Here is a 27,041-nt window from a genome sequence, read left to right on the forward strand (position 1 = left end):
AATAAATATGTGGAATGCAAGTTTTTCTTTCGTTGACGGTAACAGGCGGAGGTTAAGATTCAAATGGGCGAAAACACCCGAATACTTTTTTGTTAACCGCTGAAAAACCCGCGCGATACACCGTTTGGGACGGAAGATTATATATCATGCGAAATAAGTGGTTGAACCGTGAAAAAAATACTCCACTCGGGCTGGTTTAAATGCTGTAAGCCCTCGAGAGCATAACGTTTTACAGTTAAAACGCGAGATTTGTGGATCACTTTTTTTAATGTGTGACGTACATGTGGTGTGAGTGAACGAGACCTAGTTATACACAAAAACGTATTATTGTAAATATATCATTTAGTACTAGTAATAACGCTTTAAGTGTATGCAGAAATATATGCACAAAGTAACAGAGCTGTAGCAAAATTTCTTTTTTTACAGTTACGACATTGTAATATTTATGTAGATATCATAAAACCTTGGACGAATAAACTTGACGTAAAACTATTAAAATATAACATAGTAGTGACTGAAACCACGAAATTAGTACTCTTCATAGAAGCGGACGGATTTCCTTTAGTATCGAATTATATCTACGATTTTATTAAAAATATAAAATATACAGCCACAACGCTCTGTCTCGTGTAATAATAGATTACGTTTGTATACAAAGTTGATAACTGATGCAAAAATAACATTCTCAGGCCTCTAAAAATCCATCACTCAAATAGAAATATTTTGTGCGTTCAAATCAAAATTATTTTCATTGACCGAGTTCCCGATTTCTCTGTAAAACAGTACAACACGGTTGTTGTAATAGAGGGAGCTCATTGATACATAAAGAGAAAAAATTGAGTTCAAAGTTTTCCGACGTCCAGGCACATTTTCCCGAATCACTAAACTGGGGATAATAAAAATTGGCGTTGATAGATTAATTAAAGGAAAGAATTGTGCAAATAGATAAGACCAATTTAATTTGATAGCTGACAATGAATATGGGCATCTCTCGGTTTCGAAAAGTCAATACCTATGTATGTTTTCAGCCACGAAAATTAAATAATTCCAAAAATTTCGAATTTTCACCACCAAGAACGGCGGTAACAACATTTTTAACAGTAAGGCGATATTTCGCACTGTATTAGCTATGTCCTGTCCGAATTTTGTTAAGGCATCTCTCTCGGTTTCGAAAATTCAATATGTAGGTACATAACACCAAAATAATATACAGCACGAAACAGTTTGTTTGAGCGATGTGTGAATATGAAACAAATGTAAACAATCTCATTAACGTTTATACTGCCAATCACTACTTTAATGTACACTAGGAGAGTCCGTTTTAGCGATATGTGTGAATGGAAACTAAAAACATGTGACGTGTGATGATAACCACCACTTATAAAACACAGATCTCTATTTAATATAAACAATCTTATTTACATATACACTAGGAAATAGTTTGAGTAATGTGTGATGGTGAAAAATTGCTTGATGAGTGATACTTATGTCAAGTAAATGTAAACAATTTTATTTACATATACACCTCTAATGAAGAAGGTGGCACACAGCACGAAACAGTTTATTTGAACGATCTGTGATGTGTGAATAGCTAAATGAAGTGCGATATGTGAAATAAATCCCAGCATTTCATTGAATGTGCTTTGTTATTTCAGATGATCGTCATGTACCCCAAACCCACAATTTACACCTGTACTGCAAGAGTTTGGTTGAGGGAAATCGGTTTTTCCCTTACTTATGGAGCTTTAATGCTGAAAACTTGGAGGTGAGCTAATGACCAACTTTATTACCTCAGTTGTAAATTATATAGAGTAAATAGTCGTGTAACTATTTTAAGTATTTTAGTTCCCCTGAAATTACTACGTAAAATTTGCCTGAACATTTGCGACTGTGCTAACTTAGTTTCACTTACAAAATAAATTAAATGGGGTTGCGCCCCAGATTACGATACTTTCACCTGTTTTCTGTTTACCCCGAGCACACCCAATACCATCAAATTTATCCCGGAAACCATGAAAGTATAAAATGCTCGAGTATTTCCTGAACAAACTTCTTTCCACTTCCAGCGTCCACGTTAAATATTTGAGTGTAGTGCCAAACGCTCAGGACCCCGACATGGGAGTTCTTTTTTTAATATATTAAAGAAAATTCTAATTAAGTGGGCAACTTTTACAAATTCCAATTATTATACTTAATAGGTACGTAAAATTACTAAACGGTGCGTTAATTCTACTTCGTTTATACACATCAAAGTAAAGGATAATGACCAATTTTGTGTTATTGGCTTTGCCATACTTAAAAACTTCGCTCATACTTTAATAATTAATCAAGGAAAGTTCGCGCTGTACCCGTTTCTTTTTTCGACGGTTTTTATTAAAGTGACTACAATATATAACTCTTTTTACTCTTTCAAACTGCGGATGATCCGTGTAACGCTGAACATTTGAAATTCTTTTGAAGTTTTAATCGCCCGGTCATTTATTTTTTATATTCTAATCGTTATAAAATTATATCACGCACCGCATGATTTCCAAAATGCCGGCACAAGCGATTATTAATAAAAAACTCCTAAAGTGTATCTCGACAACGATTAAAACTTAAATTTAATTCTTTCCAGAACACCGCATAGCCAAAGGGATTACTGTAAAATTACAATAGTTTACTCGCTTTTACGTTGTAAAAATTGTAAATTGTAAAATGCCGCTAAAATACAAACAATTATACAAAAAAATGTAATATTATTACATGGAAAATTAAATAAATTAATAACATAAACACTTAAAAATTGCAGGAAAATTACAGAAAAATGTATATTCATCATAAATTTTCAATTTAGTTGGAATTACAGTTGTGTAGTCATGTATGTAAATTATTACATTGCAAAGTGTACGTAAAAGTAATTTCAGTCTTAATTCACTTTTGAGATAGAATAAGAAAATGCTATAGCAATAGTAAAATTAATACATTATTCAAGTTAACTATAAACAGTGTAAAATTACAACAAAATTCTATTAATATTAATAAAATTATATTTCCACTGTAAATTTTTATTTAGTTGAAGGTTCATGTAATCACACCCGTGTGTGATTATAATTGACCTTAATTTACCCAAAATATGTAATTTTATTGTAAACCTACAATTATACGCTAAACTGGTGGAAGGCTTACATGGAAAATGAAGAAATTATTGATATAAATCTGTAAAATTACAATAAAATGACAGAACACTATATCCCCCGTATATATTTTTTTAATTTAATTAAAATCTCATTTGTGTAATCAAAGTTATAACATAAATGTAAAATTACATTAAATATTTTTACTATACTTTTTGAAAAACATCACACAAATACGCATTTTTCTAGAAAACTACAATTATCGGAATGAATACTGATTTAGCGAAAAAAATACATAGGAATTAAGCCTAAAATTACAGGAAAATTACATAAAAATTACAGAAAGAAATCATGTCCAATGCAAATTTTTAATTCAGTCGTAATTACAATTGTGTAATCACATTTATAAGATAAATTACATTAATTAGTATTTTTACTAAATCCATTATACTTTTTCAATTTAATTGGAATTATATTTGTGTTCTCACATTTATATAAATGTAATGTAAATTGTAAAGTGTACATTCTAATTTACATTTGAAATAGAACCCAAAATAATGTATTTTTGTTGTAAAACTACTATCAAGTGCAATTATTACATAATAATTACAGAATATTACATGTTCACATCGATAAAACTAATTTACATTAGTTTTAAACATATTTATGTTTAAAAATATGATTTGCATAAATGTAATTACAACTGAATTAAAAATTTACAATGGACATGTATTTTTCTATATTATTGTATTATGCAGTTTCACACTGTTTACAATTTATATTGCATCTGATTGTAGTTTTACAATAAATATACATTATTCTGGGTAATTTGTTCAAGACTTTACAATTTACATTACATTTCTACAACAATCTACAATGTCAGATAATGTAATTTATATGTAAAAATACATTAAGTAGTTTCCGTGCTGGGAATATTTTCTACGGCTACAAGTTGAGTTTTCAATATAAACAGTAAACAGTGTAAAATTACAGAAAAATTACATAACAATTACAGAAAATTACATGACCATATCGATAAAACTAATTTACATTAGTTTTATACATATTTATGTTTAAATATGATTTTCATGAATGTAATTACAACTGAATTAAAAATTTACAATGGACATGTATTTTTCTGTATTATTGTATTGTGTAATTTTACACTGTTTGTAGTTTTACAATAAAAATACCTTATTTTGGGTAATTAGTTCAATTTTATGTACACTTTACAATTTACATTACATTTCTACAACAATCTACAATGTCAGATAATGTAATTTATATGTAAAAATACATGAAGTAGTTTCCGTGCTGGGAATATTTTCTTCGGCTACGAGTTGAGTTTTCAATAATTGCACCGAGATTAGCGATGTCAGGGTATCATGCCAGAAAAATGTCCCCTGATAAAATAGAATAAAACTTCCATTTCGGCCGGTGTTTCGAACGGAAAATCCCGTTCTCGTCCGCCCCACATGAGCATGAAACTTTTGCTTCTGCTTCGGAAAGTGGAAAGTTCATAATCAAGGCCTGTCGCAATTTATAAAACCATATCTCAACATTATTATAAAACTCGAGAAATATGTTACCTTGGCGAGGGGACAGAGTTGAATTTAAAAATCTTTCCTGACATTGTTACCAGGTGAGGAATATTCCTTGCCTTTTTTTATTCGCCCATCCGAGTGTAAACGAGAATAATATCTCGCATAAAACTAAATGAAAGTATTACGTTTCACGAAAATGCGTAAATATACCCGACTGAGAACCGCCAGCAAATCATTTCGATGCAATTCTAATTTATTTAGTATATTTTTGTACCTACTACTCGTAACAAAGGTTAAGTATAATACAAATGGGATAGTGTCAGGACCAAAGCTTTTACGAAGGTTGTCATTGATCTTCGCATTTGGCTGTCATCTTCGTCTCTTAGAAGCTAAGTGCTCGTCGTATTAGTCGAGATATTCCTCTACGAGCCCCATGTAGGCGTAATTGATTTAACATAGCTCTTAATACATCATGATTATGTTAGGTAGTAACCTTGAAAGCGCATTTTTTTATCTAAACTTCGGGCAGATTAGTTTAACTTAGTTTCGAATAGGAGGCAATATTCCTTTCGATCTCTCATAGGCCGTACACTGATCAGGAAGCGCGCTTTATTTAACATAAAATTTTAGATCCGCAAATTCGTTTGGACGTAAAGTTCTCATGAGCTGTGTATTTTAAAAAAATACAAAGCAATGCAATTATTTTTGTTTTTTTTTGTCTGAAAAAAAATTGAGAATAAATTAGATTCGGCGTAGGATTATACAAGGTGTTACAAAAGATCCGAACCCCCGATAACATATCAAGGCACCGATATACTTGGATTCGACCCCAACTAAATTTTACGTTCGAGTGACCTCTAGGGGTCACCTGAAGGTCAAATGTCTTTCTCGATGTTTTCAAGCTAGTCCTTCGTCAGGATAGCGAGATATAACGAAAATCACTTCTATAAAACTTGAGACCAGTACCTGGTGAAATCGGATTTGTCTTTGGGGATCATTTTCAAGGTCATTTGAAAGTCAACTCTCGTTTTTTAAATAGGAACCCCATTTTTTACACCGAATTCTGAAAAAATGGAAAATTTTACGTTCGAGTATAGCTCAAGTGACCTCTGGAAGTCGCGTGAAGGTCAAATGTCTGCCTCGAAGTTTTCAGCCTAGTATCTCGTCGGGATAGCGAGATATAAAAAAAATTACTACTATACTATAAAAGTTGTCGAAACCACTACTTGGTGACCTCGGATTTGCCCTTGAGGGTCATTTGAAAGTCAACTTTCGTTTTTTAAATAGGAACCCCATTTTTTAGCCCGACTCCTGAAAGAATGAAAAATTTTACGTTCAAGTATAGCTCAAGTGACCTCTGGAAGTCGCGTGAAGGTCAAATGTCTTTCTCGAAGTTTTCAGGCTAATACCTCGCCAGGATAGCGAGATATAAAGAAAATGACCTCTATAAAAGTTGTCGAGACCAGTACCTGGTGACCTCGGATATGCCCTTGAGGATTACTTTCAAGGTCATTTGAAAGTCAACTTACGTTTTTTAAATGGGAACCCAATTTTTTCCAGGATTCTGAAAGAATGGAAAATTTTACGTTCGAGTATAGCTCAAGTGACCTCTGGAAGTCGCGTGAAGGTCAAATGTCTTTCTCGAAGTTTTCAGGCTAATACCTCGCCAGGATAGCGAGATATAAAGAAAATGGCTTCTATAAAAGTTGTCGCGGTCATATGAGGCCACCACCTGGTGACCTTGGATTTACTCTTGAAGGTCATTTTCATGGTCATTTGAGGGTTAGCTACCATTTTTATTATGGATTCAATTTTAGATCAGCAAATTCATTTGGACGTAAAGTTCTCACGAGTATTTTAAAAAAATACAAGGCAATGCTTTTTTTTTTGTCTGAAAAAAATTGAAAATAAATTAGATTCAGCGTAGATTATACAGGGTGTCCCCAAACGATCCGAACCCCCGATAACACATCAAGGCACCAATATACTTGGATTTGACCCTAACCTCAAAATTCAAGGTCAATTACAAAATATGAAATAAAGTAATTTTAAATTTTGCGTTTTCATTTCAACTCATCGAAAAATCATCGAAGCCAAACATTACCTAACTAACGATACTGTGTATTTGCTTGGCATGAAGACTTTGAAGCATCCTTCTTAAAATTTGAAGATGGGTTGAAATTAGCTATTCCAAAATGCATTTACGCGAAATACGTGGCGGGCGACCGAAGTGGGAAATCCAGCGGTAATTTCACCTAAACTTTTCAATTGAATAGAACAGTTTTAATAAATGAAATTCTATGGCTTGCATTACACGAAATACACGGATCTCGGCACACTACAACTGAATAGGTTTTTTAATTTGGTGGCTATGCTAATTTTCACCAGCTTCTCTCGAGGACAACTGATTTTTTAATATCGTACGCGAAAACCCGGTTTAATGAGGCAAATAATAAAGTTTTTATAATTGGTACTGTTGAAAAGCCTATTACAAATTTTCCCTGAAAGGAAATTCATTATTAGAGGGTCGAGCTGTAGTTTGTGACTTGTATATTGCCATTTCAGCTGCTGCATCAATACAAATTTTACCTCTATAAATGTTTAACTTTTAGCGTAATTTTCAAGGTCACTTGAAAGTTAACTCTCGTTTTTTTAAGTATTTACCGCGGAATCTGAAAGAACGGAAAATTTTACGTTCGAATGCGCCTTGACTCATTGGCCAAAGTGACCTCTAGAGGTCAGATGTCTCTCTCCAAGTTTTCGGGCTAGAACCTCGTCAGGATAGCGAGATATAAAGAAAATGACTTCCATAAAAGTTGTCGAGGTCATTGGGGACACCACATGCTGACCTCAAGGTCATTTGAAAGTCAACTTTCGTTTTTTAAATAGAAGTCCCCATTTTTTACCCCAGATTCTGAAAGAATGGAAAATTTTACGTTCGAATGCGGCTTGATCCATGGGCCAACGTGGGTTCTAGAAAGTCGCCTGAAGGTCAAATGTCTTTCCTGAAGTTTTCATGCTAATACCTCGTCAGGATAGCGAGATATAAAGAAAATGACTGCTATGAAGGTTGTCGAGACCACTACTCGGTCAGTTCGGATTTGCCTTTGAGGGTTATTTTCAAGGTCATTTGAAAATCGACTTCCGTTTTTTATATAGGAACCCCCATTTTTTACACCGAATTCTGAAATGGAAAATTTTATGTTCAAATGCGGTTTGACCCGTGGGCCAGTGACCTCTAGAAGTCACCTGAAGGTCAGATGTCTGTCTTGAAGTTTTCAAGCTAGAACCTCGACAGGATAGCGAGGTGTAAAGAAAATGACCTCTATAAAAGTTGTCGAGGTCATCGGAGACCACCACCTGGTGACCTTGAAAGTCATTTACAAGGTCATTTGAAAGTCAACTTTCGTTTTTTAAATAGGAATCCCCATTTATTACTCTGGATTCTGAAAGAATGTTAAAATTTTACGTTCGAGTATGGCTTGAGTGACCTCTAGCAGTCACCTGAAGGTCAAATGTCTTTCTCGATGTTTTCAAGCTAGTACCTCGTCAAGATAACGAGATATAAAGAAATTACCTCTATAAAAGTTTTCGAGACCAGTACGTGGTGACCTCGGATTTGCCCTTGACGATCATTTTCAAGGTTATTTGAAAGTCAACTTCCGTTTTTTAAATAGGAACCCCATTTTTTATCCCGAATTCTGAAATAATGGAAAATTTTATGTTCGAGTAAAGCTCAAGTGACCTCTGGAAGTTGCGGGAAGGTCAAATATCTTTCTCGAAGGTTTCAGGCTAGTATCTCGTCAGGATAGCGAGGTATAAAGGAAATAGCTTCTATAAAAGTTGTCAAGGTGATAGGAGGCCACCACCTGGTGACCCCAATTTCGCTCTTGAAGGTCATTTAAAGGTTAACTACGGTTTTTAGTATGAATTCGGAAAGAGTAGCGAATTTTACGTCCAGATGCAATTTCTAATTTGAGTCCAGAGTGATTTTATTCAGCAGATGACAAAATTCTTAATTAAAAATATTTTGTAAGGTTGTACTTTGAAGATCGATTGATCTGAACCCTGTAGAGGTCATAGAGGATTTCGATCGAGTATACTCAGAATTAAACCTTTTTTTAAATGGCGAATTCAATATTTCGTTACAGTAATAAGGGATTTATTTGAATGAATAACATCGATAACATTTGGTTCTAAATTCGCGAAATTAAATATTGTAATACAGTAAAATATATCGAAAGTCAAATTGGCATCAGAAATACGGCGGAAACAGTCAGCCTTGCCGTGTTTTTGAATTATACTTCCAATATTAGATAACTAAGAACATAATTCATTTCACGTATATTTCATAAACAAAATAAATTTTAAAACAGATGGGCACTTATAAATGTGAATTATTAATTGCCTTTTCAATAAAAAGCTCTTCTCGCTTTATATTCCCTACACCTGTGGCTTTCCATTCGTTCGTCCCTTTTCCCTACACATAGTAGGCGTTGTTAAAAAATTGATTCCAGTTAATCCTCTCGCGTAGAGGCGTTGCCAAAGGAAAATCTGAATATTACCGACACCTTCCAGAACGAATTTATTTATTTTTTATTTAATATTCCGCAGTATAATCCGTGATCAGCGATAAGTTTATCCCTTAGTTAAAAGTTAAACACGTTCGCTTCGTTGAGAGGGCTGCCGCTTTCCCTGGAATTCCCCGAAGTCCGAACCCCATCAACTTAATAATTCGGCCATAAAAGTTCCCTTGAAGTCCATATGATAGAAACCTACGAATAGGTCAATGTTACTTTCATTCTAATTCCAATTCCGGTAGAATTAAGTTACTACAAATCTCGGCATCCAACTAATTATATTACAGGCTACCCTTAATACGTAGTAAACCACACTTCAGATAGAGTTTAATACGCCCCCTAGATCCGGACTAGTACACAGAAAATGAAGATCAAATATTTATTAAACTCAACCTAAAAAAAAAATACGAGCACTTTTTAGTTAAATGGGCGTTTTTAAGGTCAAATTTCAAAACCCACTTGAAATTTTTTTACGGTGAGTCAAAATATAATCCGAAACAGAGTTAACCAAACGTTGAAAAAAGTTTTCGCGTGTGTTATGAACAGAAACATTTTGCGCCACAAGAAGCGAGATTATTATTACAGAACCCTCTGTAGACTCTTAAATCCAAGGTAAAGTGTGGTAATAGTCCTTTTACCACTAGACACCGCACAAACCTGGGTAAAATCTAGACTTTATGAAAGGAGATGAACAAGTAACGAAGATAATTCCACCACCTGAGTCACGTGGGGTTCAATTTTTGCGGGTCCTAAACTTCTTAATTTATCTGTTTATGAAAATCCCGCTTCTCTTGGAAGTTCTCCTCGGGAAAAGGCGACGTGGCTTGCATTTAAATCAGCGCATATAAACTTTTCAACACGTATGAGAGCTGACAATTACAGAGATTTCGTGAGGGGATGACGTACGAATCAATTTGATGCTCTGTGCTATCCCGCTTAGACTTTCTTCTGACAAACCTCCACGCGCCGGCATGGAAATTCGAATTAATATTCTCGCGAATTGTTCTGCCCGCAAAAAATCGTTACTACACTGAGAAAACAGCTTAACGAAGGCTTCTTGGTTGTTGAAATAATTTTTCATTCGTTATTACGGTTATTACCTCGGATAGAACGTTTACAATTTACGCATGTTTCGAAAATAATCGGTAATCGTTTAAAAAGGTCCATACAAGGACCAGTTTCCATCAAGTACTCGGAATTATATGCAAACAACGGCAGATAGCCACGGTTTTGAAAAAATCCTGGAATTTCCCCACGAAGCCAGGTTTTTCGCCGAAAGCCATCAGCCGTATCAGATGACGTTGACAGAGCACGAACCGTCTCTGATCGCCCAAAAATAATCCGGGCGAATTAGACCAAACACATGCCTGTTTCAAAAATCGGGCCTACCTCGAATTTTATGGGCTTAAAATTAAGTAAAAAATACACAGAATAAAAGCCTAAGTTTAACAATAGAAAAGAAAATAACTGCTATTTTTTTCAGTTTTTCGGTTACTCTTTGTTCCTGAGGAAATTTGCTACAAGGACTTGCGAAAGCTCGCAAATTTTTTTTTACATTTCAAATTTAGCGGTGAAAAAAATGTGCAAAATATTCGGCATTAAATAAAAAGAACGAATTTGACTGAAATTGGATGAAACTACAGGAAAAGATAACTGGGTGCTCAACAAATACCCGCAATCCGGACCCCCAATTTAAAAATGGCAAAAGCCTATACTTGTAACAAATTTCCTCAGGAACAAAATCGATAAGTATACCTCATGTCGATTAGAGGCTTATTTTCGGAGATATAAGCGAAAAGAGCAATTTTTTTTTCTATTGTTATAAACAATATGACGCTCGACCTCTACAAATACACAAACTTAGGCTTTTATTCTGTGTATTTTTCACTTAATTTCAAGCCCATAAAATTCGAGGTAGGCCCGATTTTTGAAAAAAAAAACTAATTCGCCCGGACTAAAACGCCAACAGTGCAGAAAGGCGCGAAAATCTTCACCAAGTCCAAAAAAATTCGGAATTCGAGCTACAGCAAAGCCATATCACGCAGTTCAATAACCAGTGGAATCCTGGCTAGTGCAAGTAGAACGCTCCAAATTATTTCATACTCTTGTGTCACATGCAAAATCTTACATTAATTTATTGTCAATTAGGCAAAAAACTACCATAACGTCTCGCGTAAAGGATTTATTAAAAGTAAAATAATTATTTTCATTCTTAAGGGGATGGCTAACAATAAGATAAATTGAAACGGCAAAATGATCGATACATTTTTTGAGTCGCGCTTTGCGAAAGTTCGCAAACCTAATGCCTACAAATCTTGTGTTTATTATTTATTTTAAGCCTTCATGACTAACTTGGATCACATACATCTCGGAACCCTAAGAAGGCAAGATAATATATCATCCCCCAGTTGAGATTTATTATCTCAATGAATTCAACCGAGGAATGTTTATGATACTTAACCTAACATCATTAAAAACAAATGCTCGGTTTAATTTTCGTGATATATTCTTCCATTTACAACTTAAATTACCACCCCGCCGTCTTCGTACGCAAATATATGTCGCAACTGAGGATTTAAACCGATAAGATGATTTTTGATTTATTGCCAATTGTGCCTCTCCCAAATATTTGGCGGCGTAATCTACTTTTAATGACAAAAAAGTTCGTGGGTTCACCTATACAGAGAGACCGATGTTTTTTCGTGGCTTATCAACTCGCTCACGTTATATTAAAAATGCCAATTAGCCATACGTCAACAACAACACATCAAAACAAACTGATTGAAAAATTTCACCGATGTTCTGAAATTTGCAATTAACAAAAACGCAGTGAAAAAAGGCCGTACTATTTCCGAAGCCCATAAGAAAGAGTATTTGGAAAATTAAATTGAATGTGTTCGACATTTTGTTTCGCAAATTGGTTTATGATAAAAACGAATAGCAAGAAAAATATTATTAGATCCGAGACGCTATACAGGGTGTCTCATAATTAGCTGCCAACCCTGAACAGGCCGATTCTATGATCAAAACTAAGTAAACAAGTTCATATGAACATGGGTCCGGAAATGCTTCCTAAGGGCACAGGGACCCATTGAAGAGGGAGGAATGGAAATCATTTTTTTGCAATATCTCTCAATCGCGTTGTGATAAATGAATGAAATTTGGTATACACAGCTAAATTTTGATGAGCAATTTGATGGACTAATCCATTTATTTCCACAAGGTCCATTGGGGTGGGTACGGGGGGGGGCCCTTGGTACTTTGCGTGTGTAACTTTTTCATCTTTGACTTTTTAACAAATTGGACAGCAAATTCCGTTTTCCCGAACTGTTTTACGTTAAAATGGTACTCTTGTTTCAAATTGTTATCTTTAACGGTTTCTGAGAAAATCGCTCTTGAATTAATCCCACTTTGGTCAATTTCATAGCAATTTAAACAAAAAAAAATTTTTTGTTTAAATTACTATGAAATTGACCAAAGTGGGATTAATTCAAGAGCGATTTTCTCAGAAACCGTTAAAGATAACGATTTGAAACAAGAGTACTTTTTTAACGTTAAACAGAAAACGGAATTTGCTGTAGATATTGCAAAAAAATGATTTCCATTCCTTCCTCTTCAATGGGTCCCTGTGCCCTTAGGAAGCATTTCCGGACCCATGTTCATATGAACTTTTTTACTTAGTTTTGATCATAGAATCGGCCTGTTCAGGGTTGGCAGCTAATTATGAGACACCCTGTAGATAGAAACTTCGGCTTCCAATTTTAAATGATAAATAAGCTTTTTACAAACGGGCAAGGCAATAAACTAGCATTCCCCTTTCGATTCCAGGGCTTACAAGGGGAACAATATGAGCAGAACAACTGATTTTTTTTCTAATTCGCGTATCTTCGCAAATAAAACGATGTAATTGAAAAGCGTATTAAAATAACCCCGTATGGGTATGATTTTTGCAGGGGAGAAGCGGATTAAAAATGAAAAAGTCAAACAGACATAATAGGATTTTTCCGAGTAAATAAATCTGTAGAGAGCTCAGGTAGAACGGGAATTGTTTAACCCAATATATTAAATTAAATTTTAAGGCTCAGCATGTGAAAGAAATTCGATAAAACAAAGCGCGCAAAAAACGCACACACTACAGGGCAATGCAAGGACAAACAGCGAGCTCTTGCCAAACTAACACGGGAAATAGACAAATCAACTATCAATTAAGAGAAAATGGAATAAAAACGCTCCTTTAAATGCCAACAGTAACAAAAGTTCTTCCTTGAGTTGCCAACTCAAACTCAAAATTACCGGACTTGCGTCTAGCTGGGCGATTTTTCCGGTACCCCCTACGTGTTGATAAATTCCATCCCTCAATTTACATGTAATTATAACCAACGTGTGTGCCCGGTACAAGTTTAAAACAGAATTAATTAGTCCGCAAACCACTTGGGGCCTAGTAGAGATGATGTATGATTTGTGTAACTATATTTGTCAACGGTAAACTGCAATTCCGGCTATATTAAGCGCAAACGGAATACAAATTGATGATATTCGAACCTACATTTTAAACTATATACCTACATGCGGCTCAGTCAGATAATCCAATAACCCTAATATCATGTTTAACTAATAGCGCTGGTGACTGGAATGTATATGTTTCCATAAACACAGAACTTACGCTAAAACTGGTCACTCATGTTTATAATCACTGATTTACAACAGGCGGTGTAGTGTCAATGTCAAGTCCCCTGGCTCGTTCCAAACTAACCACATTAAATAAAACATTGTCGTCTTAAATTGTCATATGTACTGTACTTCCATATGAACTCGCAAACTCGGTTGAAACTTTTCATGTAACAACACTAAACTTTACAAAGTTTACGTCAAATATTTATTTATCACTCTATATCGATGTCCACTTACTCGATCATTCTCCAGCATTTGTATCCAATGTTCTGCTTAATTGCAACTAACCAGTGTTCTTACAACGGAGTACCTACTCTGAAAATTAGTTGCTTTTACATGAAATTGCATTAATGAGCGCGCAAAACAATGATTATACAGGGTGTGGCGTGTATAATCTATAAAAATTAAGCCACCGTAGCAATTGGAGTATTGTAAACCAATGACTTCAAGTGACTCCAAAGATAAAAGTCCATTGGAGTTAGATCGGGTGGCCGAGGTGGCCACGGCGCAGGACCAAAGCATATTATCGGGTCGCATAAAAACATTTCTAAAGTTTTTAATAAATAACACAGGGTCGGCCTACATTTTCGTGGAATAAATGAACTTTAATTTACAAAAAAAAACAAAACGCGAAGAACTTTTTCGTATACGACTTTTCTATTACAAATATCATCAGGAAGCTGTAGTTTAATTTTTAAAGATTATACACGCCACACCCTGTATACTGACTGCTATGCGAGATTTAAAGATTAAGGTAGATTACGGAAATCGGTTTTCCGCATAAGCTCAACAACCATCATTATTAGCTAGAACCCTGCAACTAGATACCTTAGCGTCTAATTACGGATATGATGGAAAATCCGCCTATCTGTAAAGTGTGTTTAGTATCTGATAAAAAATCGTGTTGCCTCGCAGTGCGAAATCGATAAACGGGGAAAAGCAAATACGGAGAAAGGGGCGCAAGATTTTTCAGCGTTACAGAATTTATAAAAATTTCATATTCTCCGTATACGAACATAGTTTGCGAAACAATATCTTTCTGTTTGACGACAACGAAACGAAGTTGACGATGGGGTTACCATGTGAATTGCTGTGCCGACACTGTATACACTCCGAGAGAAAAGCTATGGGCAAAACGAAGCCGAGATTTCAACTACAGTACAGGGTATACAAGGTTGTTACTAAGGTGCTTCTTAACTGTCTATACGAATCAACAAAATTTAAAAAAAAAATGGTTTTATAGTTTGGGGCCAGACAAACAAAATTCAATCGATTTTAGTCCAAACGGACCTACCCGATATTTCGATGAAAAATGGTCGTGGAGTCGGTGAACTAAAAAAATAAAAAAAAAATTTGCAAAATTTTTCTATCGGGCTATTTCTTAGAATTGCATGCTCCTACAAAAAATCGACCGAAAGATCTAAAAACTAGAATCTCACGGCTTCAAAATGCTTTTTTTTTAATTCCCGATACGACCGTTTTTCACCTAAATACAGTCTGTCAAAAATCACGGAAAAATTTCGGAAATTCTTTTGACCCTTTAATTTTTTGCATTAGTTTAGAAAGTTAAAAAACAGTAAACGACCCAAAATTAATAAAGCTGGTGGAAGTGAAGGTATTATTTACTTTCCGTTCAATATGATATATTCCGCTTCGTGCCACACGCGGAAAAACAGGAATCCGGCCGATAAAATCGACCGCGCATCTGCTATTTAGCATATAGAGCGGCCGCCCGTTTCTAAATTGCGAGGACTAGTGTAGACGCGCCTGGAGTTTTCAAGTTATTGCGCGCATATCTTCCGTTTCAGTTCCCCATCTCTCACACTTAATAAAATGATTTTCTTTCAGAATTTCTGTTATCTTCCGAGTTCGTTCAGCTAAGGCCGTTAAGATCACCGATACGAATCTGCTGAAGAGGCTGGGAGTAATACTGACAATTTTTACCGCGTTCCTGATAATTCGCACCCTCGTAGCGCCCCCCGTCGTCATTGTTGGAAGGACCGCCGACGACCTCAAAGCCTATCTCTGCAGGACCGACTGGTGGGATCACTTGTTCACCACACGTAAGTCCCTGTCGTACTCTTTCACCTAAATCAGGATATTTGTGTATCAAATAAAATTAGAACAACCGTATGTTGAGCAACCAGAGAAAGTTATTTTATTTCGAGAAACTGCAACTTCCGGGAACTCCCTTTAGATTTTAATGTGGCGCTTGACCTATGACCTATTTTTTAATAATGATATAATACCAGAAGCGTTCTTCTCCCGACAAGCATTAAATCCGCTTGGATCCCTGAGCAATATTGCTCCTCGGAGGACGCAAAATAAATTTTGAGTGGACATTTGAATGGCCCAGAACTTACCTATCTTATTTGTTCTTATTCTTTTCCTCCAGCAGCACATTGTGTAATTTTATATGTATTTAAAAATTTAAATGTTATGCTAAAATTAGCGTGAAAAAGAGAAAACGTGAACATAGCCAGGGCTCATTAAAGGTGAGCCCGTGAAAGTCATTTTTACATATTTCCAAAACTGTTCGAGATAAAATAACGAAATATGAAACTGGATATTATTATTATACTGTCATAGCTAAAAAATAATTTTCAAATATTAGTCAGAGGCGGGGGAGGGGGTGAATGTGGCTAAATTTTGCTATAGCCCTTTGTACACGCACTTTTTCACTGTTTTTTATATAATTTTACAATGTTCTACAGTAAAATGATGCTTGCGTATAATTTATATAGGTTGTACCATTTAAAAGCAAAATTTATTTAGAAATGATGATTTCGAAATTTGTGAAAACCTATTGAACTCACATTTGTACGATTTTTGTACTCGTTAAAATAACGTTAACGAGTTGCCTATTTAAAGACATTCACTGTAGAATTAGAATGTAATCTACCTATTGTTTTAAATACCTATTCATTTTTTTAATGCGCAAATCACTATTATAAAATTTATTAGTTAGTAAGCTGTTGGAAATAAGTAAAAACTAAAATAGCATTCCGGACAATTGTGTTTTCCAATATTTTCAATCAACCAAAACTCGGAAACAAAGTTTTAATACAGTTGCAACTCTATTTAAAACTTTATCGCTCATTTCCTATTTTCATTTATTTTTGTAGTCATGTAGTTGCAGTCATGATTTTTTTTGTTTAAATTATGATTAAATAGACGTTATTCCAAAATTAACGAGAAAAAGAAAAAAGTTTTGAATTTAAATAGAAAAGAGTCTAAGGGCTCATTAAAGGTGAGCCCGTGAAAATGATTTTTTCTACATTCAAGATAAAACAACGAATTTTGAAACTGGATATTACTATTATAGTTTCAAATACTGCTTAAAATAGTTTCAAACTGGGGAGAGATGCGGGTAAATGTTGCGATACTACTACTTTTTCAAGTATATGTACGCAAATGATTTTTTATACATATTTCTAAAACTGTTCAAGATAATAACAAGCAAATATGTAATTTCAGAGTAACAATATGACGATGAGATGCTGTGTTAGAGGTTAGAGAACCCTTTTACCGGTTTTGTTTAAGTTATATTGAGGGAACACAAGCGTCGGATATAAATCACAGTTTTCCGCAAAAATATCTGAAAGGAAGTGTCGATATCGCGAATTTTGTCAATTGTTCCCGAGTTTGAAAATAGCAACAATAGACACTCCGATGGGCCCTAATTCTCTTCTGCCGCTAACTTTTGCACGGCTTAACATAGAACAACCAGATTGGGGTGTTTCTATGGGAACTCGAATCCCGGACAAATCATGATTTAACCCTGAAATATAGCCTAATTACTTTTGTCGCGAAAAATTCAATTTGCGCATTGAATTAAATCGAAAGGCTCTTCCGCCCGGCGTTTTTAAATAAGCAATTGCGTAATAGCTATAAAAAGTTTTTTGTAATTCCCCGTTTTGTTTCCAGTCGCTTGAAAGGTTGCAAATCATCGATGTATCCATTACAATGAACTAACTTCCGTTTGAGGGGTTCCCGATTTGCTGAAATATTCAGCAAACCGAACTTTTTACTTATACCCCCTCGAAGACAGTGGCAACGAGGAAGTTTTAATAGAAGTAATTATTTGAAGTATTTGTAGATCTTCGACTATTTCGCATTATTTATCCCTCGAAAGCAACGATTAATTGAGAGGCACTCTTCACCGAGATTATCAAATTATTTCACTACAATGGCAAATTGAGCAAAGGGGACGGATTTTATTAATAGATATTTTAAGCAACTTTAGAACTAATTGGAATATATTTCCACTCGTCTCAAACGAGGATCGTCTGTAAACTTGCGCTACAAATACACTGGCAATTCAGTAACGATTATATTCTATTTCTTAAAATAACCCCCTCGCTTTAAAATATACTACATACAAAAAAGAATAACAAGTCCTAAATTTTTAGGTGATTTTCAAAAGGTTGTAATTTTTTTCAGGATCTGAAAATAAAAAATTTGTAAGAAATATAATTTCAATCAGTAGGGAACAAACGTATAAATTCCCCCAGAAAGGTCGGTTGTATCACAAAACTGGGGGGTTTCTTTCTTGCAATTCAGATGAGGTCATAGCCACAAATGCCTATAAAAATGACACTCCAAAGGACGACACAATCACAGATGATAAATGTAGAGAGTGCCATTTATTTCCCGAAACGATCGATCATATCATATCGGGGTTGCAAACTATTAGCAAGTGTTGAGTATACAAATAGACATAACAGTAGCTAAAATTATACATCATGCAATAGCAGGCCCATTTCATACATACACACCACAAACAATATTAGAGAATAATTATTATAAACTATATTGGGACCTACCAGTCGTACGTAACAGATCGGATATAGCATTTCAAGATAAAATGGAAGATAACACTTACAGAACTGAGGGGGCCGGGGGTTGGTGGGTGAGGGGGTAGGGGGGTTAAAATTCAATAATAAGATATAGAGAATTAAATTACACTGATTAATATTTACTGACCTTCGTCAATTTAATGCCAAAGACTGAACTGAGGTTTAGACTGTAAACTTGTTAACGATGCGGTTATTTACAACCACCGTATATTATATTTAAGAAACTAATCTCCCATATTGTGATCCAAATTTAGGGTGAATCCATTTATTTCCATTATTGAACATTATAATTGGATTAAGTATGGTTAGGATTCCAAGGATTCGGCAAAACAAGGATATCTGAACGACACTGTTAGGATATTGATCATTTTCAGCCTGTGAGCTACGCCAAGCAAAATATATTGGTAGTTTTATATGCTGTGCCGCACGAGATATCTTTGTTTTAAATTAAAAAGTTGAACTTCTTGTTTTCCAACAATTTTTCATAGGGTTTTCGCTAGTGTCGAAGCTAATGGGGGCAATGTGCACGTGCAGTAGAACCTCGATAATCCGAACGCTGCTAATCTGAACCCTCCACTAATCCGAACGACATAAAACCCGAATCTGACTGCAGTGCACTATTAAAATTCGGGGAAAATCACGTGGTCAAGCGAACGGGAGGGGGGAGGGTGTGCCGATATGGCGATAAGCGACATTTTAGATTGATTCCTCTTCAGTTTGTTTATATTTTGATTTTACCTAAAGTTTCTAACGTTAAATTACTGAAACCGATGTTTAATATTCCAAACTTTTGATAATCCGAACTACCTTCGGTCGAAATTAGTTCGGATTAGCGAGGTTCTATTTTACTTTATAATAGAATTCTCCCAATTCTCACTTCAGTTATCATACTTGTATAGAAGCTAATGAGGCTAATGTGGGAAGATGTGCAAATGCAGTAGAACCTCAATAATCCGAATGCCGGTAATCTGAACCTCGGCACTAATCGGAACGACACAAAACCCGAATCTGACTACACTATTGAAATTCGGGAAAAATCACGTGGCCAAACGAATGGGATTGATTCTGACTGACAGTTTCGAGCGTTTCGATTACCGAAACCGATGTTTGATAATCCGAACTACCTTCGGTCCCAATTAGTTCGGATTATCGAGGTTCTATTGTACCTTATAGTAGAATTCTCCCAGTTCTCATTTCAGTTGTTTACTAGACGTTGCCCATGCCACCAAATATATTATAACGCATCTTCCGAAGATTTTCCCATTTTTTTATTTAAAAATAACCGCCCCCTTTCTAGGGTATGCCCTGCCTTGAAAGCGCCGTACACACTCGAGCAAAAATCTAATTGGACACTTGTTGACAACTTAAATATAAGTTTTTGCCCGCCTAACCTGCTGCATTCGTTTTGTTCCCGGCAGAGATTAAGAAGGGGAACTGACAACATAATAAAAAAGTCAAAGGGAGACATAGTGAAAAATTTATCTTGCGCTAAGGAATTTTATTAAGAATCCAATTGTGCCCCGTTACGTCCCGGCATTTGTTTTGAATTGCTAATGCCGAAGTAAGGGCGCGCCCCCATTATCCGGCGAACCGGGTAGAACGCGGTGCGCGCGCACCCGATCGCCAACTACCGTGAAACGTTTCTGTGGCATTAAATATGTTAAGCAAGTGAACCTTTGCGGCACAGAAACACCATTGTTATTTTTTTTTCATAAAACACTTCTTGTATTTCACACACGTCGCTTCGTTTATGTTTCAAAGGCCCCGCGAAGACAACCAGTTGACTTTGATGCATTTGTTCCAGGATATCCGTATATAAGCATTTTACTGTATAGGGGAAAAATGAGATACATAAAATATCCGAATAAAAAAAAATAAAGGCTGAAAAATTCCATGTACCCCTCGCAATCCCATCACGTGATCCAGATACCGGCAATCAAGTTTTTCTTACCGCCATATTTCTCGTATCCGTACGAAGAGTTATTTACAGGAATGAATCGGCTGCAGTCAACTTGAATTGTAGGGTTTAACGGTCGTAAATTATCTATTATTAAAAATACGCCTGTCGAAATGTCAACTTAGCGCGATCCTAAAATACGATCGTCTGAGTCGGCTAAATGCCGAAAGATTTAAGAGCACTTCGACCCGGTTGTTAATTTAAGCCCGCATTGATAACGCCCGTTTAAAAGCAATTGCAGAAAAGTCTGACCCACAGCTGATCAAGCAATCGATCTCACTATCAAACTAAAACAGCAGTGCCGTTATCTGAAGCGGCAACACAATCCGACGTGAATCCAATTGAAATTAATGTTAAAGTGGGGAAAGCGATGTAAAATTAGGGAAATATTTTCTATATTTTCGAAATAGTGTCAAATATTTTGAAAAAATAAGAAACTTTTTTATCAATAGCCGCAACACCCCGTATATTTCTCAATCAATCCAGGTAAAACAGCATACATGTCATTGTGTGTGATACGTACAACCTAATTCACGATTACAAGATAATATCAACCGATGTTTGAGATTAATTTCTCCCATCTCGAACGTGTAGATTTGGGCGAACAACATTTGCAATAATTAATAGATTAAACATTAACTAAAAGCCAAGAGCAGCAACATTACGTCTGCCTCCACTGGCGGATATGTGGGAAGAGCGTGAAATTTCCCACTTTATAATTATGGGAAATTTTGATATTTCACTCATTAGTTGAGTAATGCTAAATAGATTAATGATCACATTTCAAGTTTATAATTTATAAGGCCCTGATGAAATTAAAGCTAGAATTTTGGGTCGTAGGCGTCGGTGTCGGAGTTATTGTAAAGCGATTATTTTTTCCTTAATAGCGATAAACCCTAGAAAAATACCTGTAAAATTAAAACACTTAGGAAAGTGACGTCACATTTCTTTGACCATGAACTATAGTCTTTCCGAAGTCAGTTGAACATGTACAAAAACGCCTAGCAATAAAATTTAACGAGTTTCATAGGCGTCCCTAAAAAATTTTTCTGCTAAAGGTAAAAGATTATAATAATTTGTATATGTTATATATGGTCAGAGATTTGTTGTTCTATTCTCAGTACCATTTTATCGGGGACCACACGCAGGCGGAAGGTGTTGAGCGACCCAGGTCTTTGGTAGGCTGCCACAGCCACGTGCCCGAGCCTGCCTTAGATCACCCATCCAATTTACAGCCTGCGTCCGTGATGCTTACCTCGGCTAGGCGGTCCCCGAACCAACAACATATTCTAATTATTTATGTTCTCAAACAATTTTATTTTATTGATGGTAAATTTCGTTTCGTTCCTATTCAAAAGGCATCTAAACTGCCATGTTGTAATAATATTAGTAAACAAAATATCCCTCTTATTTCTCCCTTTCTCAATTGTAATATGAGTGATTAATAGAAGGTGCCTATAATAAATTAAAATTACCCGAATCACACCAAATTCCGCATTGCTGCACTGCACTGATAGACCATTTGTCAACAACTAAATTTATGGCCAGGTCGCCCGGTGCGGTTGTGTTTGTGCCGCGTTTGCCCGTGCGCTCGTTCTTCAACTGGTCGACCAGACCTCTGTCTATAGCTAAATACATATGGGAACAAGTTTTTCAAATATTTCAATGCATACTGCCAACCTCTTGGTTCGTCAATTTAGATCGGAAAGACTATACCAATAAATTCCGTCTGCTCATGTAATTTTGACAAGTTGGCAACGATTCTTATCTGAGAATATAACCTCAGAACATATTAAACGCTAATAGTTTTTTTTTTATACAGGGTGTGAGTTTAATTGAGGGCAAGTGTAATCTGAAATTATCGTTTTCTTTAATCAAATTAATAGTCGGGCTTTATGAACTGCATTTAAATTTCAATCTCGCGCAAATCCGTCTGGCTTTATTAAATCGGCAATAAAAGGTATATGCCGGAGATAGAAATTACGCAACTTTCCACTTGAATTTTATTAAAAATATTATTAAATATTCTTCAGGCAAAGATCTTCTCGTGGGTGCCGAGTAACAGTTGTCTACTTGTATCTAAAAATACCCGGTTTGCTAGCATAGATCACAGTCGACATTAAAAACATATAAATTGTTCGTACTTTCGTATAGTTCGGCTGGAAAAAACATGTTACGATTAATTCATATTTTCCCACATGTCGTGCTTTTAAGGGCGTTTATAATTTTTTTATTGTCCATCCCATAACAAATTATTTCCTCCGCGATTGCTGCATGTAACCACTGAAAGTATAAAACGAGACCGACAAGCACCACAGCGCATCGTTAACTAATTGACGTGTGCCACAGACTTAAATTTTCGGGATACTGTTAAGATAACTTCAGATAAAAATTATTCGTTATATTTTGCATAATTTTATCCGGATTGCCTTTCTGTCTAAAAAATCTGGGTTAGCCGGCTAATTTAAATTTCAGATGCGGCATTTTTACACAATACTTCATCATAACTAAAGGCCGAATCTCGCTGCGTCACGATGCTAAAATCAGGACCGGCCTCATTTCATCTCACAACGAAAATTGTGAAAAAGTCGCTACACCTCGAAGCCAACACAAATCTACGTTTCGCGCAAAATTCGATCACATTTTCGAAATCTACGCCCTCGAATTGGTCTTGCGGAATTTTTTTAAAACTCTGAGGTGCTTTCCCAGCTATTCAAAAGATTAGTAAAAATTAAACGAAACGAATAAAAGGGGTCGGGGGACAGAATCCGCTTTTCCGAACATTATGCAATAGTAAATCTTGTACAAACAACTCAAAAATGACTTCGGTTTGCCTGCATCTCGTTTAGTTTTCGAGATACAGGCGAAAATTAATCGGAATAAAACACAGCGCCAAAATCTGCTTAGAAACGCAAAACGATGGGATTTTCGAATCTGTGTCCTTGGAGATTCCAAAATAAAAAATTGCGATATTCTAGTATTCAAAAGAATAGTAAAAATCGAAGGAGATGTAGGAGTTCCACCAAAACAATACAACTATTTCTCGTGAACTACAACAAATCAGTTCAATTAAAGTTTTAAAACAAATCAAACTTACACGACAGGATATTTTATCCCGTTTTCGATTTCCTCAAAGTTCCGTGAACTCCGGACCTCCCCAGCGTCATTAACGTCCCCATATATTAAAAAAAGCGGGGAAGTAAGCGAAAAACGTCATAAATCCGTGGAAATCGTGGGTATTGAACATAAATAAAAAAGTGAAATAAATTTATTCTGCGCTTTATGTGCAATAATGGACAATAACCGGCGTTCGGGTCCCCCTCTAACTTCCCAGGGCTCTAATACGAACGATCCGAGCGGAAAAATTGTGAGCTATGAGCTCTAAATAATTTTACGGGCGCGCCATATAACTAAAAATATCGGTCTCTTTCCTCCCGGTACCGCCGATGGATGCCCACTGACACATATCAACAGTAATTGACTGGTGTCACTTAGAGTGCTTTTTATTTGATTTGTGTTCCGTGGGTAGCGACGAGCCGACTTATACGAATGAAACGAAAATGAGTTTAGTGTGTGCGGGGGAGGGGGGGGAGAGCGAAAATTAATTCTTCCGCAAAACTAGAGGACCATTTATCATGAAAGTCGCGGCTCGGGTTTACGCAAGCCGACATAGGAAAAAAATTATTTTATAGGTGCTGACTTTACCACGAAGTTCGTTTATCACGACGGGCGATGCGATCTCTATCGCGCAAGAGTTTGGGTTAATTTAAAATACATCAACCGCCTAGAAACATCGGGGATTCAGGCAAAAATTCATCGCAGCAATTCAAAAGATTAGTGAAAATTAAATAAAACGAATAAATCCCCAAAATTACTTTTCCTAGTTTGATATTTCAATAAACCGATTACAAGAAACTTGAAAATGACCTTGGATTATCCTGAGCTTGTTTACTTTCCGAGATTTTGGAGAAAATTCATGGAAAAAAATTCAATTTCCAATTACATTTTCGAAATCTACATCCGCAAATTGGTCTTGGACAGCTTTTTTCAGAATTTTCAGCAGCCGAAAGAAAATTTTAATTTTTCCAGTTATTCAGCAGATTAGTAAAAATTCATCACAATTCATTTCATTCAGATATTCAGAACATGAGTAAAAATTAAACAAAACGAATAAAAGTCGGTAAAAGGGCCGGTTCTTCTAGAATGACATTTTCGAACTCCATGTTATCGAATTGGTTTTGGAGAATTTTATCGGAATCTTCGAAAAATAGTTTGCAAACATTAGACATTTTTCTATAAAATGGCGAATGCGCCAATGTTTTTGACGCCAAAGGAGATATACAATTTTTTCATCGAATATACATAAAAGATTCATGTAATAATCATAAATTCTATAAAATTTCTCTGCACGTTTACACAACAGAGCTAGGTAATCACAAAAACAATTTTTTTCTTCTCAAATTATCGATTTATTAAATTTTATTCAAATCACCACGGGCTCAATTGACACTAACAAGGTCATGTAGTTACATATAAAGAGGTATGGGTAAAAATTACCTATCCTTCAATTTTGGAGAGGCCTGTGTGTTTCTTTAATTTTGAAAAGCGAAGTTACAAGATAAACGCAAGTCGGCGTAGGAAATAATGACTTTACCGCGCAGTTCCTTTATCATGACAGACATTCCGCTAAACATTGGGGATTTAGGCAAAAATTCATCGAAAAATATCGCAGCAATTCAAAAGATTGGTAAAAATTAAATAAAACGAACACGAGGGAAGTCTCGCAAAATTACTTTTCTGAATGTGACATTTCAAAAAACTTGTTACAAGAAATTTGAAAATGACCTTGGATGGTCCTGAGCTTGTTTACTTTCCGAGATTTTGGCGAAAATTCGTGGAAAATAATTATAGTCATGCATTTCAAAATCCAATTACGTCTTTGAAATCTACATCCATAAATTTGTCTGGGACAGCTTTTTTCAGAATTCTCAGTAGCAGAAAAAAAAATGTTAATTTTTCTAGTTACTTATTCAGTAGATTAATAAAATTTAAATTAAACGAATAAAAGTCAATGAGAAAATCGCGTATATTTGGCTGCTTTTATAAAGGTTTTGGGCACTTTCATATTTTCAAGTAAATTAGGACAAAATTTTTTTTAGTTAGAGTAAATCTGACAAAACCAGCGTTTTCAGCGAGTCCGAAAACGTGTATTTGGATATTTTTATATTGGTTTTGAGCACTTTCATATTTTGGTAATTTTTCCTACAGAATATACATAAACTATAATATAGCTCAAGAAAATTTGGACTAAATTTTTTTTAGTTAGAGTAAATCTGACAAAACCAGCGTTTTCAGCGAGTCCGAAAACGTAGATTTGGCCGTTTTTATAAAGGTTCTGGGCACTTTCATGTTTTGGTAATTTTTCCTACAGAGTATACATAAACTATAATATAGCTCAAGAAAATTAGGACAAAAATTTTTTTTTAGTTAGTGTAAATCTGACAAAACCAGCGTTTTCTGCGAGTTCGAAAACGTGTATTTGGATATTTTTATAAAGGTTTTGAGCTCTTTCATATTTTGATAATTTTTCCTACAGAATATACATAAACTAAGAAAATTAGGACAACATTTTTTTTTAGTTAGAGTAAATCTGACAAAACCAGCGTTTTCAGCGAGTCGGAAAACGTATATTTGACCATTTTTATAAAGATTTTGGGCACTTTCATATTTTGGTCATTTTTCCTACAGAATATACATGAACTATAACAACTCGAGAAATTTAGCACAACATTTTTTTTTAGTTAGAGTAAATCTTACAAAACCAGCGTTTTCAGCGAGTCCGAAAACGTATATTTGGGCGTTTTTATAAAGGTTTTGAGCATTTTCATATTTTGGTAATNAAATTTAGCACAACATTTTTTTTTAGTTAGAGTAAATCTTACAAAACCAGCGTTTTCAGCGAGTCCGAAAACGTATATTTGGGCGTTTTTATAAAGGTTTTGAGCATTTTCATATTTTGGTAATTTTTCCTACAGAATATACATAAACTATATAGCTCAAGAAAATTAGGACAAATTTTTTTTTTAGTTAGAGTAAATCTGACAAAACCAGCGTTTTCAGCGAGTCCGAAAACGTGTATTTGGATATTTTTATAAAGGTTTTGAGCATTTTCATATTTTGATAATTTTTCCTACAGAATATACATAAACTATATAGCTCAAGAAAATTAGGACAATTTTTTTTTTTAGTTAGAGTAAATTTGACAAAACCAGCGTTTTCAGCGAGTTCGAAAACGTGTATTTGGATATTTTTAT

General features: G+C 35.2%; 1 protein-coding gene across 1 annotated transcript in view; it reads left to right on the top strand.

Moving 5' to 3' along the window:
• Positions 1 to 27,041, top strand: part of LOC108906749 (probable G-protein coupled receptor CG31760) — a 188,825-nt gene that overhangs the window by 126,155 nt on the left and 35,629 nt on the right. Inside the window, exons 7-8 of the mRNA XM_018710103.1 lie at positions 1,656 to 1,765; positions 15,760 to 15,974. Coding sequence (XP_018565619.1) covers positions 1,656 to 1,765; positions 15,760 to 15,974 — 325 coding nt within the window. The remainder of the gene's footprint in view (positions 1 to 1,655; positions 1,766 to 15,759; positions 15,975 to 27,041) is intronic.

Source organism: Anoplophora glabripennis, unplaced genomic scaffold (genome assembly GCF_000390285.2).
Source record: "Anoplophora glabripennis isolate ALB-LARVAE unplaced genomic scaffold, Agla_2.0 scaffold5, whole genome shotgun sequence".
Classification (NCBI taxonomy): domain Eukaryota; kingdom Metazoa; phylum Arthropoda; class Insecta; order Coleoptera; family Cerambycidae; genus Anoplophora; species Anoplophora glabripennis.